Source organism: Micropterus dolomieu, linkage group LG02 (genome assembly GCF_021292245.1).
Source record: "Micropterus dolomieu isolate WLL.071019.BEF.003 ecotype Adirondacks linkage group LG02, ASM2129224v1, whole genome shotgun sequence".
Taxonomy (NCBI): Eukaryota; Metazoa; Chordata; class Actinopteri; order Centrarchiformes; family Centrarchidae; genus Micropterus; species Micropterus dolomieu.
Window position 1 is genome coordinate 25977272 of NC_060151.1, and position 20661 is coordinate 25997932.

The 20661-nt window shown below is 42.0% G+C and overlaps 5 protein-coding genes across 9 annotated transcripts in view; 3 read left to right on the plus strand and 2 right to left on the minus strand.

Annotated features, from left to right (window-relative positions):
- elob (elongin B) overlaps positions 1-4445 on the plus strand; it is a 5265-nt gene extending 820 nt beyond the window's left edge. For 2 of the 5 annotated variants that reach the window (XM_046036026.1, XM_046036010.1), the window contains exons 2-4: positions 1832-1966; positions 2649-2757; positions 2963-4445. In XM_046036026.1, coding sequence (XP_045891982.1) covers positions 1844-1966; positions 2649-2757; positions 2963-3075 — 345 coding nt within the window. In that variant the 5' untranslated portion in view covers positions 1832-1843 and the 3' untranslated portion in view covers positions 3076-4445. Of the gene's footprint in view, positions 1-205; positions 395-1261; positions 1403-1831; positions 1967-2648; positions 2758-2962 lie in introns of those variants that run through there. The other 3 variants (XM_046036018.1, XM_046036003.1, XM_046036035.1) reach the window with 3 other exon arrangements.
- A 412-nt stretch (positions 4446-4857) lies between these two features.
- Positions 4858-7488, plus strand: LOC123960931. The gene is made up of 3 exons (XM_046035977.1): positions 4858-5609; positions 6391-6622; positions 6713-7488. Exons 1-3 carry the CDS (start codon positions 5304-5306, stop codon positions 7426-7428), a joined length of 1254 nt encoding a protein of 417 aa, XP_045891933.1. The 5' UTR covers positions 4858-5303; the 3' UTR covers positions 7429-7488.
- Positions 7489-7763: 275 nt separating this feature from the next.
- Positions 7764-10026, minus strand: si:dkey-66i24.7. Its single transcript, XM_046035991.1, has 2 exons — positions 9708-10026; positions 7764-9409 (listed from the first exon to the last, which is right to left on the minus strand). Exons 1-2 carry the CDS (start codon positions 9799-9801, stop codon positions 8802-8804), a joined length of 702 nt encoding a protein of 233 aa, XP_045891947.1. The 5' UTR covers positions 9802-10026; the 3' UTR covers positions 7764-8801.
- Positions 10027-10051: 25 nt separating this feature from the next.
- armc5 (armadillo repeat containing 5) lies at positions 10052-19714 on the plus strand. The gene is made up of 8 exons (XM_046035965.1): positions 10052-10469; positions 10716-11112; positions 11197-11227; positions 11346-11456; positions 11970-12858; positions 12958-13760; positions 14401-14533; positions 14821-19714. Exons 2-8 carry the CDS (start codon positions 10723-10725, stop codon positions 16307-16309), a joined length of 3846 nt encoding a protein of 1281 aa, XP_045891921.1. The 5' UTR covers positions 10052-10469; positions 10716-10722; the 3' UTR covers positions 16310-19714.
- Positions 17694-19075, minus strand: LOC123960975 (cytochrome c oxidase subunit 6A, mitochondrial). Its single transcript, XM_046036046.1, has 4 exons — positions 18920-19075; positions 18470-18545; positions 18050-18192; positions 17694-17902 (listed from the first exon to the last, which is right to left on the minus strand). Exons 2-4 carry the CDS (start codon positions 18543-18545, stop codon positions 17813-17815), a joined length of 309 nt encoding a protein of 102 aa, XP_045892002.1. The 5' UTR covers positions 18920-19075; the 3' UTR covers positions 17694-17812.
- Positions 19715-20661: the final 947 nt, after the last annotated feature.

Below are 20661 nucleotides of genomic sequence, written 5' to 3' on the forward strand. Positions count from 1 at the left end.
TATTGCGCATACTGACATATATATTTAGAAAACTTGTAATCTTTTTTTTATATGTATATAAATGCACATGCAAACAACTGCCACATTGTGTTTTTCTCTTACACGTAGTTCTATAATTATTGTATTGTAATTATAACTTGCATCTGTTTCTGCAAAATCTCGTACGTGTAAAACACTACTGATACTCCGGTACAGTAGGTGGCGGTTTGCACCTTTATAAGTCATGGTTGCAATCCGCCATTGAACTAATAGAAGAAGACGGTGAAGAAGAAGGTGCCACCATCTGCTGGCTGACTTCGGAGTCGCAGCTCTTGGTGCTGCTGTGATCTCACAGTTGCCGCTGTGCAGTGGAGGTGGGTTTTTTTTTTCTGTGTGCAACCAACCGCAAGAAATGGTGAGTGAGGAAAACAGATAACAGCTTAAAATGTAATCATCTGTTGTCCAGCCAGACCTTACTTCAGTAATTAAGTCTTTCTCTAATGGTTAAAATGTCTGTTGTCACTATCTGAGCCAAGCTTGTCACTAAAAAGCGACCATCCAAAAGCTGATGTCTTTGTTTAGCTAACCCTTGCTATCGTGGTTTAGCTTCCCTGCGTTAACGACAACACAGTAGCTCACGCTAGCTGAACATTGCATTATAATGCCCATGTCGATAGCAAGGTTAGCGGAGAAGGGTACAGACAAAATGGCATATAAATGAATATTGGATGAGTGACAGCTCAACCAACAAACTTTGCTTTTGATCAAATGGCTAGCTGGCCGTGAAAAAGCTAAGTCAGTTGCTGCTGTAACTTATTAGCTCGACTAACGTTATTACCTATTAAACAACTTGGATTAAAAATATACTGGAATGGTGTCAATAATATAGTAATTTAACTATTTTTAACATTTGGCAGGTTCTACCACAAAGTGACTTTAGTGAGTGGAAGCTTGGAGGCCTGTTGGTTGAACCTCAGTAGCCACAGCTAAGCTAGGTGGTCCTGACGCTAGCTAGCAGCTGCCGCACCGTGGATCATTAAACGCCTTGGTGTAGAGATTGGTGTAGAGCTGGGTCTTCTATTATAAACCTAACCCGATTTATCAACTAGTTGAACTCACCAAACTAACTATTGTCAGCTTCTCCAGTACCGCTGCCACACAGCTCAACCCTGTAGTTAGTTTGAGTACATAACAACAAGCAAACTAACGTTACTGGTTTCCTTTATCTTTTGCCAGCAGTGCTTATCGCTGCAAGTTTAATTTGAAACTTTATCTCCATCCAAAATGGATCCATGTACAACGGGACCTAATACCTTTTACATTGGTTATATTGCTTATCTGCGTTAACATGAGATAGTTGGACAGAATAAAACAAATTCGTCATTAACTTAGTGTCAGGCCTCGTCCCGGGAATCGTTGTGTGGTAAGTATACTGAAGTTGCTGTAATCAATCAATATTTGCAAATGAAACTGCTTCTGTCTGCTGAAGGCAGGTTTCACCATACAGACGACCAGAACTAGGTAGATTTTAAATTATTTGTCTTTACACCAAAAGGAGCCTTATTCCTTCATGTAGCTTATGGGTTTGGAAAATAGACAACAGGGTGTTTATTATAGATGCAGCATATCTTATGAAAGTCTTTGTTGTTGTTCTAGCTTTGAAATAGCCTGATTTTTAAAACACTGCAACATGAATGAGTTGTTTCAGGCTGATATGTGCCTCTATGGATTTGGGCTTTACAGCATCATGCTTGAGGAAAGAACATCAATGATGTTTTACTGATGTGGATATTCTTGGAAGTCATCAGTATCTCATTTCCATTCTTTCCTCTGTCACATGATCTCATTTCAGGATGTGTTTCTAATGATCAGACGTCACAAGACTACCATCTTCACAGATGCCAAAGAGTCCACCACAGTCTATGAACTGAAGCGCATTGTGGAAGGTATTTTAAAGAGGCCACCTGAAGATCAGAGGCTTTATAAGGTAAATTACCATCTTCCATGTCAGTATCTTCTCCGTTGGGAGAGTTGTTTGGAATATATTGCAATGACAAATACGTCTGTATAAGTAATAAAATTCTGTGTTACTCAAAACTTTGCACTATTCCTTTTGTGAGCTGTCTATAAAATGTGTTTTTGTTATAATAACCAGTTAGTGGACTATGTACATATAGCTAACATCTTCTTGGTTTGTTGTTGTTCTTACTCGCCTCAAACCCACCTGAGCAATATTACAATTCATTCATGCTGTAGCTCTACCTGATTGAGGAGAGTGTAGGGGTGGGCAATTATACTGTGTGCAGCTGCAGTGATATTTCTAATACCGTTTGAGTTAGTATCTCTTTAATATGTCTGGTTGAATTAGATGTGTGGAATATTACAAGTCATTGAGCAGAACTGCTGTATGGTAATATTGGATTCTAATATAATTTTCATGAATTTGCTCATAATTAGGAGCAAAGTACATAAGGTAATGACATACAGGATTAATAAAGGACTTATAGGTAACCCCTATTTTCCCCGTTACAATGAAGTACATTAATTTGTTAGGTTCCCCAGCTGAATAAAAAGGCTAATAATGCACACTGTGTAACATGAAAAATAAAAATGTAGTGACTCAACAGCTGCCTCTACACTACTTTTTATCTTTTTAAAACTCCCCCCAGGATGATGTAATGCTTAATGACGGTCAAACTCTTGGAAATTGTGGCTTCACAAATCAAACAGCCCGACCTCAGGCCCCAGCCACGGTGGGATTAGCTTTCCGTCTGAGTGGTAAGTAGTTCGTAACCTTTATGCAACCCCATTTTAGACTATATTATTTTTTTTTTAAAGATGGCGTGGCTAGTCGTGACTAGATTCATTCGCTTCGCTCAGTAGGTTGTTTTGAACTCAGCTAGCTCTGAGTTTCTGCTCTGATTTACTTTGCATTAGGTATCTTCTCTCTGGCTTTTCACTGTTCTCTCTCTCTCTCTGTCAGATGATTCATTTGAGCAGCTGAGGATCGAGTCTTTCTCCACTCCCCCAGAGCTCCCTGACGTCATGAAGCCCCAGGACTCGGGCAGCACAGCCAATGAGCAGGCTGTACAGTGAGGGAGGGGGCGGGGAAACGAGAGGGACGCACAGGGGGTCAGAGGGAGGATGCACGGGGGTGGGGTGGGTGGAGGGCAGGGGTTTGAATTTTGGGAAGCGACGTCTCAGCGGGTGAGTCTTACTTCCCGATGACAGATCTTCAGCTGGGCAAAAACAATTACAAACACAGATTCCCCTTGTTGTAAATTTTAGGGCAGGTGCTTCAAAGTGGTTCATTTGTCCTGAAATTGGTGAACGCATGCTAGATAAATTGATAATTTCACACAAGAGCCTTCAGAGATACCTGATGGACTTGTCACAACACTGTCAGTCATCCATGGGATTGGTAAAGGCTGAACATAAAGAATTGTACCTCGTATTTAATTAATTCTAGTGTTTATTTGGAGTAAGGTAATTGCTGCCTTGCTTGTATTTTTTTATTTTGCTGGCTTAAAGGTGGGAGTTGATAAGGTGTGACATTTTTAGGCTTTTATGTTTGTGTGTTTCTTTATTAAACTATTACTAGGATTTAACATGTCTTTGGCCTGGATGTGTGTTACGAAAGTAGCTAGAAGTTTGTGAATTTCTAAGTTAATATCTGTATTTCAAAAACTTTTGAACAATAAGAATCTGGGGGGGAAAAAAAATAGATTCACATGTTGGCAGACGATCAGGCATTAAGATGAACATTTCTTGGTACTTGGCTGTAGTTTTCATATTGTAGCTGCTCACAGAATGACTGAATGCACTCAGTCGTGGGTATCTACAACACATGTATCGCTGGCGTGGACCTGGTGTTTGAAAATAAAATGACTGACAGCCATAGCAGCATTCAAAAATTGATTAGTAGAGAGAATTTTGTTTTTTTTTGTTTTTTACATTACTAACAAAGGTGGGGACTAACTACCTTTCCTCTCCAATGTTTGATTGTAGCTCATGACATCTTGGATATGCTGATGAGTTGTAAACCTAAACAGTTTAAAGTTCAACAGGTACTTTTGAGCCGTACTTGTGTGGGCTGCACATTTGACTCCCCATCATCCCAGAATCACTGTCCATTTAGGATTAGTTCATGCTGCAACTTGTGTTGTTATACACCATTAATACCGTAAGACACAGTATTATCCTAAAATTAAAGGTGAATTAGAAATGGAACTCCTCTCCACATCAAAACGTCAAATTAAAGTTTAACACTGGGTCTCATGATCTAGAAAACTACAATTTTTAAAACAAATATCCAACATTTGTTACAACAGGAAAGTATACTCCGACCTTGGGGTGCTGAATGAAATTGTTGACATTACCACATTTGCAATTTGAGGCTGTTAAACAGTGGGACATGATCAAAGTTGCACTTGTAACTGACTTAACATTAAAACAATTGTTTTTCACCCTTGTGCACTGTGGTGTTTTGAACGCTTTTGTAGTCTATCGCTGTGTAAACATGAACACAATAGGGTATTTTATACACAGTTGGAGGAAGCCAATCAATTACTGTTTTGTTTTTTTTAAACAGCAGCTGATATCTCAGTGTGTTGTGTTTTCTTAAAGCACAAATAGAGTAATTGCCACATACAGTAACTAAGCAATGACTGCCAGGTGAGTAAGATCTTTAAAAAAAATATATACATGCAAACAATCCCTTGTGATTGTTTGCACTATCTCTAGGATTAACTTAAAGTTTGTGGTTGTTAGTGTTTATCAACTTATACTGAACTAGTAAAATAGTCAGCAACTTGTGCGAAGATGTGTAACTTTTAAGATTGAGAAAATAATCAAAATATTTAACTAATCAGTTAAGAGTTTCAGCAATAAAACCCAAGCTAACGTTTTCAAATCGCTAAATCATAACTAAACTAGGCTGTATTTAATTTACAATCATAGACGACAGAGATGAGCAACAGATTTTGGGATTTGAGAAGCTGAAACCAGAGGATGTTTACTTGATAAATTATTACATTTCTGACAGTCGAACAATGTACTTATCGACGAAAATGTTCAGCTCTAACCTCAATATTTAGTGAACAACACTTTGCAAACGTTGACACAAGTTGAGCTCGTTGCTAATACGAACTTTCCGACAGCACTTGAAGGCAGCGCACGTTAGCCAGCAGCAGGCTAAGCTAGCATTTTGCCAGCAACGTTCCTGTCCACGCAAGTAACTTAATTCACTTCCCCCTGTATAAAGAAATTAACACATATGGTTTAACACTGACCACGCGAACATAGTCTAGCCATCACTGAGACTAATGGACGTCAGTGAGAGTGTTTTATCGGCGGCCAGAGCCGTGCTGGACCTGGTGGAGCGGGAGTGGCAGCCGCTGTCCCCCCTTGAGCTGGAGCAGCGGCTGGACCAGTCGGTGGAAGAGATCCTGGAGGCTGACCTGATAGCAAAACTCAAAACCCAGTCTCCTCCTGCCATATACGTACAGATACCGCAGAGTCAAGCTAATGTGCTGCCCCGCATGTTACAGACCACCACATCCAGCCCCCCCGAGGAGGAGACACCAGGTCCCCGAGAACCACAGGGGCCCGTGGACAGTGCTGCAGTCCAGGTACTGTCTGCAGTGTAGTGCTGTGGGCCACGAACACACCTGATACTCTAATCAGTTTACAAATCTGTCAAAGGGGGAAAGATAATTTTACTTAATCGCACGTATATTATCAAGTGTTTTTATTACAGACTGAGTGAAACTGCGCTAGAAATGAGTGAAATTATCTAAATTTAAGAATAAGTTTAAATACAGTGAACATACAGGCAAAGTTAGAACCGTCCTAAGGTACCAACAGCATTTCATGGATACAGAAATACATACACCAGCACTGTACTAGTACTACTACTACTACTAATAATAATCTTTATTGATAGAGCACTTTTCAAAACCAAGTTACTAAGTGCTTTCATAAAGACAATAAAATAAACAAATAACAAGGCACAGGTGTAAAAGCAGGAACAATCAGAAATAAAATACCGTTAAAGGAAAATAGATAAATAAATCATCTAAAATCAGAAAAGGCTTTCCTATAAAAGTATGTTTTAAGAGTGGACATTAAAGAGTTCACTGACTCAGCCGGTCATAACCATGTACATTCACACATATCCACGCATCTTCAGGCCAAATGTTCACATTTTCTACCTTTGCTCAATGTTTACTAGCTGACCCTTCTTCTGAACAAATAATCCAACCCTGAAAGTGTCTGAGATAAACACGAGGACTGGTTATGATCACACTGTGATAGAATTACGATGAATTTCACCCAAACTACCTGTTGAATCTCCTGACTGACTTATGTTGACTACTGTAACATAATTTTCTTCTTTTTTTCTCTCATCAGCACATCGCAGACCTGCTTCAAAACTCCAAATCCAGGGCTCGGATGGCCGGACGGGCTCGCTTATCCCTGTCACACACTGTCCTGCTGTCCCTCACTCTGCTCTCTGAGCGCGTCAGCTACCGCTCCGTGTCCCGCCGCTTCCACCTGGAGAAAGGAAACATCCACAGGATCTTCTTTTCTTTCTGTGAACGTATCAACTTGCTGGAGGAGACGCTCATCAGATGGCCACTTGGTGGGTTGATATCTGTGTTGTTTGTGGGAGATTTGTTAGATGACCAGTGCAATGTTTTATTTCCTAATGTATTTCCTCTTTATTCTCCAGGCAGAGAGGCTGTAGAGACCCTTTTCCCACTTTTCAGTCTGGAGAAGGAGCAGGAGGTGGAGCAGCAAGGTGTCCCTCGGGTCCTGGGAGTGTTGGGACACACCCGCATCCCTATCCGCCTGCCAATAGGGAAACATGACGTGGAGAGCGCAGTGTCTGAAGTGAAGAGGATGAAAAAGGAGGTCCATCCTGACTCCTGGCTAAACCTTCAGCTAGTATGTGACTATAAGGGCCGGTTCCTACACTGCAGAATCAGTAAAGGATCAGTCTTGGACAGAGGAAGCGCTCTGAGAGAAAAACTCAAACAGCATCCTGAACTGATGCCCTCTGGTTCCTGCCTCGTGGCCAGAGCCGGCTACCCGCTCACGGCTCAGATTTTAACTCCATACTCAGGAAGTCACGGACCAAAAGAGGAGCTCTTCAACAAGACGCTGGAGGAGCATTTTCACATCCTGGATCAGGCTGTCGCCAACCTGAGAGCCAGATTTCAGAGGCTCGGGTATTTGGATATTGGAAACTATGATCGAGCCAGAGCTGTGGTGCTGACTGCCTGTGTGTTGCACAATGTGTTTCTGGACATGGGACAAGTGGTTCAAGGAAAAGTTGAGAAAGAGGAAACCATAACTCGAGAGGGGGAGGTAGAGGAAGAGGGTGTACACAGACGTGACAGCATCTCAGATTTGTTGTTTAAAAGAGTTGATTCTGGAAGCACATGATGAAACCTGTGTTTACAGATGTAAATGAACACTTCTGTAATATAAAGGGCTATTTTAACAGAATCTCAACTGTCTGATTTAATTAAAATTTTTTCCCCCTGACATGAACATAGGCCTTATTCTAATATTAGACTTACATGATCGTTAATCAGAAATGTAGATGCCTGCGTTTTTCAAGTGTTCATCTCCATCAGAATAGATCCACTGAAAAGTGTGGAGTAATGATTGATGACAAATGGAATTTCAAGGCTCTTAAAAACTCACTAACATGCAACAATTTGACATAAAAGTACAAATAGGTAAATGAATAGGCAAAGAATAAACAATTTTCTGTATTCAGTTAGAGCACTCACATTTATTTTGAAAGTGATAACCGGAAACTGATCTCCAGACCAAAGAAAAACTATTTAAAACAACTGTCTTTTAATAATTTATCGACAATACTTATGTCAATATCTGTAATAATCTTGTTAACACTGATATGTACATAGATATAATTAATAGTGATTACACTGATATTAAAACCATGAACCACATAAAAAAATGCATTGTTGCAGTTCTTCTTCGTGATCACTGGACGGTAGTGAACGTCAATCTGCCGCTGCGCCAGTTTCCAGCATCAAGGTAAACACAATATCATAACATAATCGGTAAAACTTTTACTATAAAACAGTCGGCAGTGTTTCTAATACTCTGTTCACCGCCAAACAAAACCTTCATGAAGGTAGCATTTATTGCAGGACTGTTTATTGGACCGCATTAAACAGTGAAGTCGTTTATACTGTATGATAATAAAGTGTATTATTTCTATAAATACGTCTTAGGAATATTAAATATCAGTTTAAATATGCATATTGTTTTCACTGAAAAACTTCTGTGACTTCTCTTGAGCAATGACCGTAATCACTGATCATTTCTGTTAGCTTGTTTATGTGCACCTGCATCAAACAGAACATGTACTCTTGCATAGGTTGTTGATATTTGATGAACTGGTCCAGTGTAGGAAAGCATGTATTAGTCTTATTTGCATGAAATATTTAAGTTTTTCTTACTCTGAAACATCAACCGACCACAATTCACTCTTCTCGTATCGTATAAAAATGAGTGATGATTACATGCCATGACATCAACAGAAAAGGACATGCAATCCACTTGTCCCTTTTCCCGAACTGTTGTATTTTCATTTATTCTGAATTATGAATTCTGTCTCTCTCTCTGCTGTGTCAGGCCAAACTATTATAAAAACTGTAACAGTGCAAATGTGCAATCTGCAAGCATATTTACCAAACACACTCAAACAGCTTTCCTCATGCAGTATCATAAAGGTTTTTGGTAAGAGCAAACGACACACATGGGAGTTCAGATTCACGCCTCTAATGTCCATCCTTTGATAATTCTGTGCTGTTCTTCTGAGCCAGGCTGGAGATGGCCTGCGCCAGGTTGTTAATGGCCTCTATCTTCCTCTCCTCCAGGGCTTTCTGCTGTGCCCACATGTTCATCTTTCTCTCTTGCAGCTCCATGTAAAGTTGTAGGACGTCCTGTGGAGGCCGGGACGCAGAGCAGGGAGCAGCTGTTGCAGGAGGTGTAGGGAGGATGGGGGTAAACCTCTTGTTGGCTATGGCCTTACCCACTCTCGTCCCACTGAGCTTGGCCCTTCGCTGGTCTTCGATCTCCTCCCTGCTCTTACCCAGGACCTCGTGCATGGCCTTGAAGAACTCCCAGTGGACGCTGGTCGCCCCGAGCCTCTTGGCTCTCTCTGCATTCTTCCTGTACGTGGCCAGCATGTTTCTCCACTTAAGGTCACATTCGTACGCCTTCACAGTGACATCGGTGACCTCTGACTCCCTCAGTTTGGCATTCACTCTCTCTGCTACCATCTCCCAAAGTTTCTTTTTCTTGCACACTGGCTGGTCAAAAGCCTGGTCCATTTCAAGCCGGGTGTTGACAAGGTGCCATGTAGCCTGCAGTGTCCATATGAATTCTGCAAGAACAAAAGGTGTATCATGTCATCGGTTGATATTATGAACCTCTTGCACTGAACCTCTTACCTGTGTTTAAAGTGTAATATTTTTATGTGACACAACTTGTCTGATTGAAATACCTATTTGAGGTAATAACTTACCAGACTACATATTATTCTCATCTCATTAGTGCAGATTACGGTTTATGACTACAATCACTGCGATAGGCAGAGACTGCGCACTCATCAAACCCTCCTCGCTTCTTGCGATGACAGGATGAAACATGTTTAACTTCAGGCTGCGTGTACAGTTACTAACCTGCTTTGGCTTTATCGGTGTCCACACTGGACACGACCGTTTCCTTTCCTTCCACTTCACTGCTTTGTATCACAATGGTCTCGATAACGTCCATGCTATTAAATCGTTACAATTACAGTCAAAGTTGTTGTTTTTTAATTAGCGGTGTATCTATCGTGGACTTTAACAACCTCCCAGAGACACCGATGCATTTTGTCGCATCGAGTAAAACGATGACTATAACAACGTCACTTGAGAACTCGGGAAGTGTAGTTCGTTTCGGTAGATACGAAAGAGCTTTTGAGTTATCTGACGTACCAATGGAACTACAATCCCTAAACGCTGAGAAAATGTCAACGTAAACTGGCTTTTTTACTGTCACGGGGAATGTGGTTTTTTTAAGGGATTAAATGCGCTAGAGGAAGGGGAAGGCCAGGGAATTTGAACTACAAGTCCCAGCATACATCTTACCGACCCACCTCCTCAGTCCCTGCTCCCTCCCTCAACCGCCCCTGTTTTGTTGTTTGGCTAAAGATGGCGTTAGCGGCTAACACAGACGACTGGATTTTGTTTCACAAAAATTATTCGGCCAGTGGTAACAAAACATTGATCAAATAGAGCTTTAATTCGTCATTTGATGTGCCAAAATATGTTACACTGAGCAAATACACGTCCATTACGTAGAATAACGTTTGTGCGGCCTTCTTACGATGTAGGCCCGTTTTTTAGGGAGTGGACCGAAGCGATTGGAACTCCATCTCCCGTCAGGGAGTGCGGCGTCAGGTGGTACAACTTTCCTTTTTCACGGTATCTGTAGTTTTCTGACCGCACCAGAATGTTAATTTTGCGGAAACTTTGAAAAGATATGAAGTGACTCATTAAGAGCACATACTAGCTAACAATTTAAAGCGTAAGGACTATGCTATTTAATTTCTCAGTGTTTCGTTTGAAGCATCCGGTAATGCTCCACAGTGTGTTGAATATCAGTATAAACTGTGAGGAGGAACATTAAGATAATTGAACCTGCAGCAGTACCATGGCTGCATCACCTGTTCAGGGTGACTGGAAACCACCTCGAACCTCCAGAGAAGGGCACCAATCATCACCAGAGTCTTCTTTGACGTGGTGCCTGGCACACCTCTGCAAACCTGGATCAAAGGCTGAACATCACTGCCATGGCAAGGCAGACACAGGCGGTGGTAGAGAAATGGATAAGAAGTCCAGAGTCTTTCAGTGGCGAGCCCTGGTTGCTATCCGGACGCAGCACATCAAGGGTGACAAGGCTGGCATTGCCAGATTCAGAACTCAAGGTGGTCTCAAACCCCTGCTGGACCTGCTCAAACACCCAGAGTGCTCCAGGAAAACCCTTGACCTGGCTCTGAGCATCCTGGCAAACTGCTGCACTGAGCTGGAGACACGTGTAGAGGTGAGACAAAAGGAATAATAGTGAAGGTATTAAACGCTGTATTTATTTAATCATTGCTCACATTTAAAATGTCTTCCACTATAGGTTCGCAAGCTTGATGGAATAAATATAGTAGGTAAGTGGTATTTTACAATCTTATGAGGAATTTGATCTAAGGATATTTTAAATTTAGGTCTGTGATGTTTTCACAATTAATGACATATAATCTGGAAAAACATTCTTAACTGTCTCAGTGGAGATCCTGAAGAGAAATGTAGCCCTGGAGACGGTCCAGAACAGAGCAGCCCGGGCTTTGGGAAATTTGGCCATGGATCCAGAGAGCTCTGCACTTATCCACTCTTCCGGTAAGTCTGAAATGTCACTGTGTCTCACTGCATAATTTTTTAGCTGACAGCATTCAAAATCAGATGCACCTTCAATGCTACTTGAGGGGAAATGATACATTTGCAGTGGCAGTAGAGTATTGTATAGTGCAGTAATTATTATAATAATGATTACCATTGGTTTGAAAGAATGATCACGTACGGACAAATTCTCACTGTTTTTCTGATGTTTTATAGACCAGATTATTAGTCAAGAAAAGAATTGACAGATTAAACGTTAGTTGAAAATAATTTTAATACTATTTATTATTACCATACATCATCAGTGGGATCGAAGGACAACAGGTCAAGACATCCAGCTGTTGTTATTTCTTCATAAGAGCCAGACATCACATCCACTATTAACTTGACCACAGCCAGAGAAACATGTTTAAGAAATGCGAGCAAAAAAGGATCTGTGAAATGTTTTTTGTGGAGATATATTATTTGTTCTCAGATTAAAACCCATAATTTATTTTCTTCTGTTTTTTACAGGTGGTGTTCCTCTTCTCCTCCTTTGTGTGTCTATTTCTTCTGGCCCGTCGTCCCCCACTGCCGCTACCCCCAAAGACCAGTGTCCTAAACTGGAGTGTGCTCAGTCGGCTGCTCGGGCTCTCCTCTACCTCTCAGATACGCCCTCCAACCGCCTCTCACTACTCACCCAAGGGACCTTATCTGCTCTCGCCCCTCTCATCGCTCCAGAATATCCCCAGGCGCTGAGACGTGTGGCGCTCAGGACCCTCCACGAGCTGACCCGGGGCTGTGGTGTTGAATGCGCCAGGGAGGTGTCCCGTTCTGGAGTCCTCAATCAGCTCGGTGTCATGGCGTCAGGGGAGGCGGGTAAACCTTTTGAGGAGCTGGCACTGAAAACCCTGGCCAACATGTGCTCCCAAGGCTGCCTGCGCCCTTTTGTGGGGTCACTGGGGATCATTCGGAAGTTCACTGAGGAGGTCAAGAAGGACCCACTGAGGTCTGGAGTCTTCCTCAAGGCGCTGTGCTTGTGCTGCAAGGAGGCGGTTAACCGTGCTAAGGTGAAGGAGAGTGGTGGACTGGAGGTGCTCATTAGCTTTTTGGCTGCCCATCAGAGTCCCCCTCTTTCCCGACTAGCTATCCTGGCGTGTGTAGACTTTGTTTTTGATGAATCCGCTATGGACCAGTTGCAAGAGTTAGGGCTGGTCCCTCTGCTTATTTCACGACTAGTCGAGCTCACCAGAGGTGAGGAACAACCCGCTGAGAAGATAGATTTAAGCCTCTCCTCCACCATGTCTCCCACTGAGCTCATGCCTTCTTCATGTTTTGACTCCTTTGACTTTCCTCCTCCTGAGGGATGCAAAAAGGAGGAGGCTGGTAGGGAGCAAGGTTCATCAAGCTTTTTAAGTCTCAGGTATGGAAAATGATGCTCAAGTTTACCTATTTTTCCTGTCAGTTGTTTTATTCTACTATATTCTGTTGTTGATCTACATGCTTGTTGCTCTGTCTTTAGGTCCTGGTTGGTGTCTGAGGGATTGATCTCTTCGGAGGGGGAACTGCTGGCTTCCTCTGGTGTTGAAGGGGAATGGGGGGGTCTTCAGATCCCTCTGTCTTCATCCCCTCAAACTTCTTCCCCAAACTCCAATTCCCTTTTCTCTCTTAAAAACTCTTCTCCATCCAATCCTATTGCCTCTTGTAAAAAAGCAGCTCAGCCTTCCTCTGTGTCCTCTTCGGCCCAGCCCCAAATGTCATCCTCACTGAAAAACACTGATCCGCCTCCTTCTAGTCCTCAACTTTCCTCTGCACTCACACCCCAAACCGATACCAGTTCCTCCACCATCTCCTCAACCTCTAAAACAACCCAAACACCAGTCTCTCCGTCAAAGTTCTCATCCCCTCACAGAAGGAGGCAGCGTGCTCATTCAGCAGCTTGTTTGACTAAAGTCACTCTTGATACCCCACCCTCTGTGCCTCGACCAATGGCTTACCAACACCCCTACCACCCTGAACCCTGGACGCCCGAGTCGCCGATCCTGCTGCTGCTGTCGCGCTTCTCCCACGCCACCGACCCAAGTGCAGCTCTGGTCAGCTCAGGTGTCATGTCCGGCTTGCTCTACTACCTCACAAAGCACCAGGACCCCAGCAGCAGGTGCCTCCGTATGCTTTGCCGGCTGAGCTGCAACCCAAACTGTTTGCAGGCGCTGGTCCGAACCGGCTCGGTAGCGCTGATTCGTCACCATCTCTGCCAGAGAGGGGGAGGATTTGAGGGAGAAGAGAAGCAGACGGACCGAGTGAAAGCCAAAGTTAAACAACTTGGTAAGATAAAGAGCGAGATCAGTAATCTGCAACTCCGTAACATTAGAGCGACTAAGAGGCTTTATATGACCCATAAACCATGTTGCTGTTTATAATTGCTGTGATAACAAAACCTACATTTGCTTAGTGCCTTATATAAGCTATAGACAACTCACATTTTATTAATCTTGTGTTATTATTAGTAGTATTATGTATCTTATTGGTTAAATCTTTAAATTTTATTCCTCTGACCAACGCATGCACCTATCCAACTTTCCAGGTCTTGATACCTCAACTCAGGGTATGAAGCCTGCAATAAACTACTGACCTGATACTGGTGCTCCCTTGTTTACCAAATTTAAAATTTGTGTACCTGGAATTGGAATAACTTTTATGTAATGGCAACATGAGAACAGGGATAATGGAGAGTCAGCGGCCCGCCGTGACTGAATTAATGTAACGGACAGTGAAAACACTGAATTTCATAGACAAATAAATCTTAAATATTTAATGTGCGTCAGTCACATCTGGCCAATGTTTTTTACTCTTAATAAGGTCAGCATATCAGATTCATGCTTACTTTTTGACATGAGTAATTCTCAACAATTAGCTTTTATGTAATCAGACTTAGGTTGTCATTAATTGTGCACTGTCTCTGTAGGTCTTGCTCTTCTTAACAACCTGCGTGTCCAGTGTGAGTCTGGATTTGGCTCTGGGGTTCTTGCGCATGTGATGCTGTCGGGCTCTGAGTCTGACAAGATGAACTGTGCGCTATCTCTGCCATTAATCAGCAGGTGAGTAGTAGATCCATATGAATATGAGCTCAGTAATCAGGAGAATCTGTACATGTCATAGCTCTAATGCCATAGAAGATGCTCTTCTGGCTTCCTTTTTGTGTTTGTGATCTTAAAAATAGTATTTTATTTTAGAAATTCTGATTTACGTCCTGATTAAAAACATTATTTCCAGTAATCCTTACATGCAGTTTAGTGAATTGATTTGTATCAACCATATACTCATTCAATGGTTTTATATTTATATATCATATATGAGCTTTACAAACCCTCATTTTCTCTAACAGCAACAAGTCCCTGTTGAAGAAGCTACTTCTGGACAGCGGGGGGCTGCTCTTGGCTCTGCAGCCCCTTGGTTGCAGTTACGAAGAAGCGGATGAAGACCACCCCGCTGAATGTGTAAGATTGCTTTCTGATTGGTTAAATTCACCACATTCAGGCCGGACAGCTCAGCTCCACTCCCTGTACTTCTCCCTTCTTATGGGATGCCTGTCTACCCTGATGGGTGGCATCAAAATGGAGCTTGAAAAAAACCACTTAAATCCAGTTACAACAAAATCAGTCGGTAAAATTGACGGAGTTTCACCCCCTCCCTCGAAAAAGCCTCGCCTGGCTGACATCTGTCCTTATGGAGACTCGAACTTTGACCTCCTCTTGCTGCTGGACGACGGGACTCGGGTCTCAGCCAATAGGGAGGCTGTGGCCGGGGTGGAGGGGACAGACGGAGTCGGCTCTGAATACTTTTGGGGTCTGTTGAGAGGTGGATTTGAAGAAGCTCGGGGTAATGCGGGAGAAGCCATCCGCATTGAAGATGTCAGCACAGGTATGCTGCTTCCAGTGCTGCATTACCTGCATGGATGTCGCTTCACCAAGGACCCAGAAACAACAAGGGAAAATGATGAAAGAGAGAGGAGAGGAAAGTGTCAGATCCTGGACACATTGGTCCGTGAAGGACTGGGGATCCACCAAAAAGACTTGGCTTTCCAGAAAACCGCTTTAGGCGAGATGATGATTGGAGCGCGCAGATTTTTGGTGACAGCGCTGCAGAGAGAGTTGGAGGACCTCTGTGTGTCTCTTCTCCTGCCATCCTTCCCCAAGGCTGCAAGTCGTGCTGCATCAGCTCCCAAAGAGGACAACGCTGAAAAGGCTGAATCTATAACCGACAAAGAGGGACTTGAGTCTGCAGAAGAGAGCCTGGCTAATCGAACATCTGAGTTAGAGTTGACCGGTTTTGAAGTCCAAACTGAAAATTTACCAGGACAGACGAAGGACCCAATAATTTCCCTACACCAGACGGACAGTAATGAAACCTCTTTCACTGGAAGAGTTCAAAAGGCCAGCAGAGGACTTAATACAACTTCGGATCATAAGGCAATCAAAAGCGACACACCTGTTTCCAAATCAATCCGTGTGTCAGTGGTGGACAAATCACTTAATCCAGATCAGTTCAGGTTAAGACCAAAGAACTTGATGAAAAGTTCAGCACAGCTTCTGCAACCAGCAGCTCAAGACTCCAGTTTTTCTTCAGAAGCCAGTGCAGAAGGTAGGGCCCTGGCCGCTCTCCTCCCCCACATATACTGGTTTTCCCAGCGGTACAGCTATCCAGCACTGGGTCGGGCCTGCCTGTCTTTGCTGCTAGGCTGTCAGGACTGTCCTCGGCCCTTCTTGTCCACCTCCCTTGCTGGGGATTGCCTTTGCACGCTTGCCAGAGAGGCCGACTGTACTGAGACTCTGAAACAGGATCTACTAAGTCTGGCCACATTAGCCCTGACTTAAGCAAAGAGGGAAATATTGAGTGGAGTGATTGGTGGGATGAATTCAGAGGGAATAGATAAATGGAGAGTCAACTTCGGGGCTTGTTATAAGCTTCTAGAAAAGTTGCCATTAATTTATAAAAGTGCAAGTGCAGTTTTCAAAAACAGGTGTTTGAATTTCTTCAGCACTAATAGAACTGACTGTTGATTTATTTTCATAAACTGGAAGCATACATTTCTATTTAGTTTTGATGTAATCTGATATAAACTTTAGTCTGTCCCAGCATGACATAATTGTATTATAATTTACTGTTGTTGGATTAACTTCTTATAACATTTGTATTGTGATTTTTTTTTCCCCCAGGAAAAAGTCAAGACAAATGTCCACAATGCATTTGATAGTGTCATTTAGCTGGATGTACTGGAATTATCAGGGTTGGTCTAGGAGCCAGTTGTTTATTTTGTACATAGAGATATTATGAATTAGCAGATATAATGTGTATAGATTCCAACTGTTATTACATATTAATTTATACCACTGAATATATTGTTGGAACACCACTTTGTTTTCGGTTTCTTGTTGTTGGAGTATGGGGTTACAGAATGGGCACAGTAATCTGATCACATGTCTTTAGGGAGTTTCGTCGGTTATATTATTTTACAACAGACAGTGAAACAGCAATTGGTTGGATTAACATCAATTCATTCATTAAGATCATTCTTCGTTGGTGTCCAGGGGATGAATCATAATTACACTGGTTATCCCCTGACTTTTCATTTTCAAGTCAAATTTCCCACTTGTCCTACACTTGGCATGCAAATGCTACTAATCTTAGCATTTTAAAGGATATTGCTGGGGCTGGTGATGTATTATCTTTTTCTTATTATCAATATGTTGCATGAAAGACCAAAAGCAGCAGTGTGTTAGTCCGTCTCTCAATACTATATCTTAGTAATATCTTGTTTGTTGCTCTTAGTCCCAAATGCATTGGTTCATACTGAAGACATCAACCTTTAATAATATGTCAAGAATATGTCATTTACTTTTAAAAAAACATTTACTCAAAAAGCAGTGAATTGTGTATTTGCTGACAATGTTCATTGGTGGATTAATACACATAATTATTAGAATTTTATTTGAGGCAGCAGGGCGTTGTATGTGGGATTGAAAATAAGATGTGTGTGTTCACGGAAATTATGTAACATGCCACCAAGGCTTTGGTGACCCTTAGTGATAATACGTAAAAAGACACCATATGTGATAGCAGTGCGTGCTGCGGTAACACTTGAAATAATAGAACATGGTCCAGATAATGAGATGTAAGGAGACATTTCTGATATAAGTCTTGAGGGTTGATTTAAATTGAATTAAATTAAATGATTAAAAGAAATGGCACTCATTGTAATACAGCACAAAGTGGTTTTATTCCTTTCTGGTTGCAACGCTTGAAGGCAGTGCAGTCAATATAATTAATCCAAGTACACTGCTGACTGGAAACATAGCTGAGAAATATGGCCGATCTTCTCAGTGATGGGAGTTCTCGAAGCCATCAGGCAAAGCATTGGTGTGAGTGTTGTGGAATAGGGAATGATTTCCATCACCCCAGGGAAATTTCTGGAAGGAGACATTAACACTTAGGTAAAGTCAACAATGGAGGGAAAAACCATTAATATTCATCCTATACCATTTCTTTACTGGAAGGGTGTCGTTCTGGAAATCCTGCTGAAAGAGTTGGAGCATATGTGTGAGTTTGAGACAAACCTTGGTGCGGATACGCAGGTGAGGATATGCCACGAATTCTGGCTGCGAGTGCGAGTGCGCCTGCATCTTCATGTAGGCATTAGCCATGCAGACGCCAACACCAGGAATGGCCAACACAATGGTCAGTATTTTCCAGGTCCTCGCTGTGGAAAACACAGCCAGTGAAAGTACATGACAGCAGCACTCAAGAGGGCAAAATGAATTATAGCAACTCTACATATCAACAATACAGTATAATTCCTGATCATTTGCCAAAGAGCAGGACAGCTGCCAGCTCTGCAGACTTTTAAGTTAATGTTCAACAAAAGGTTGCAGCTATACGTGACTCAGAGTTGCAGCTGCATGCAGAAGCTCTGAATCTGGAGGCTTTGATGCATTTTTGTTGTATTTGGTTGAGAGCAACTGTAAAGACACACTGACCTCCACCCTCATGGCTTGAATGTGACGCAGCAGCAAACACCTGACGAGCTGCAAAGGCGGCGGGAGATAGAGACATCTGTAAAAGTGGATAGGGAGAAAAAAGAAAAGCGTTGATAAACACCTGAAGTATATTTTATGTTCTGCATGAAATGAAAATGATAGTTTATGCTTCAATTTCTTGTAATGTCAAAGGAGGTTCATAAACTTGAGCCAAAACACTCAGACCAATGTTAAAATAATGACTAATCAAGTAAAGAGAACCTATACAGCCATTTAAGCATCATATATTTGTCATAATTTGCATAATAAATGTCATATGGCCCTGTACAAACAAGCAGTAACTGTACAACAGCAGGCAGTTGGGGCAAGGCCTACTAGTATTTCTGTGTTTTCAGAAGTTGTGGTAACCCTACTGAAATTAAAATACAAGAAAAACAGGTTAAAACTTACTGTTCTTCAGGCAGGCAATATTTATTGCCCTCTTATTTTTGTGGTTCTGGTTCTGTCGAACCTGTTGCTCACTTAATTTACTCCTCCTTTCTGGTTGTTTGTCCTTCAGTCTGTCCTGATCTGAACTCAGTCTGTCAGACTCCTCCCCATTTCAATCTGTCCCTGCGCAAAGAAGCTTAGTTCATATTTGGGCAAGTGAAAGGCGTGCTGATATGTGAGGAAGGTTGTGGGGGCGGAAGTGTGCTTTTCTTAAAGAAGCCTGTGCCATTACACTGCTGTCTCTGAGCCACGATGACTGTGAAATCTATGCACATTTTAGGACCTAGATGCGAATAAACAACACAAATTACATTATGAATAAAACAGTTTATAAACCAAGTGTTTCAGGTGCACGGGATTGTGTTTGGCAGCTCAGTGGGAACCGAATCCCATAATGATTGATAAGTTATGGCTAATTCTGGTCCATATTCCAAGTCCAAGTTCATATTTAGTTTGGCCCACTCAGCCTGTGCTTAAGTGTTGACTAGGTTTGTTTGGTAACTTAGATTTATGACCTTCTGTGAAAAAAACATGTAAAAGAGACTATTAAAAACATTTATTTTAATTTTTTTCTTAAGATAGCTTCTCCACCAGGTGGGGCAGTGTTGCAATGAGTTCCTCCTTCAGACTCGTGTCCTTTCATCATTTGTGTTACACAGGCTCACTTCTGCAGTAGGGTTTCCTTCCTCTTGGTTAGAGTTGGACTGCTCCAGTGACTCTGTATAATGTTTAAATTAAAGTTAAATTTGAATAAAAGTTGTTTCATACATATGTATTACAGCTGATTTCTTTTATTTATGTTTTTCATTTAATAGAGTCCATTTCACAACTTTTAAAGGTCAAAAAATGTAATCGGATACAAAATGGGTCCTTTTTGAAAAAAGCAAGGTCTCAGTTTAGCATTCCTTATATTTGTGCTGTTCTCCCCTCCAATGAGTGTCCCATTCTTTAATTTTACACTTAGTAATGCCTTTGTCGTCTCTGTCTGGGCAGCTGCGGGTGCAGTGCAAACAGCAGCCAGAGCCAGCAGTGATGTCAGCCAGTCATGCAAGCAGCCAGTCTGAATGTCTAGAACTTGTGTTATTGTGGGCACAGGTTAAACACCATCTCAGTTTGAAGACTGGGGAGATAGACACATAGAGGTTTGCATATCCTGCAGGTGGGCTGGTGGAGCTGGAGAGGCCAAAATCCAGTCCCTCCAACCTACAAAGATTAAGATTAAGAAGGCTTCACTGCCTATTTACAAGCATAGCCTATTTAATGCAGAACCTTACTTAAATGTGTAAAGTATCTGTAAGCAAGTATTTAGTTAAAAATGACAAATGAGATGTATGTGAATGAAGTTTCCAAACCCAGTTAAGTCTGTGACGCCTCTTTTGTTTTATAGCCCTGCAAGCGGTGTGGCTTTAAGGGTGTCAGTGTTGGTCTGTTAGTCTGTCCACACTACAGACAGTCATGGTCCCCAGAGGATGAATCCTAATGACTTTGGTGATCCCCTAACTTTTTCTCTAGCACCATTGTGAGGTAGATATTTTAGTTTTTAAATAAAATTATTGTACTACATTCATTTGGCAGACACATTTAAAACAAACATTAATGCTCTCCAGATGATAAACCGTAAAGACTTGTGTGGTCGCTTAACTTTTCCTTAAGTGCCGTCATCCGGTCAAAATGTTTATTTGTTTAATAATTACAAAAATATC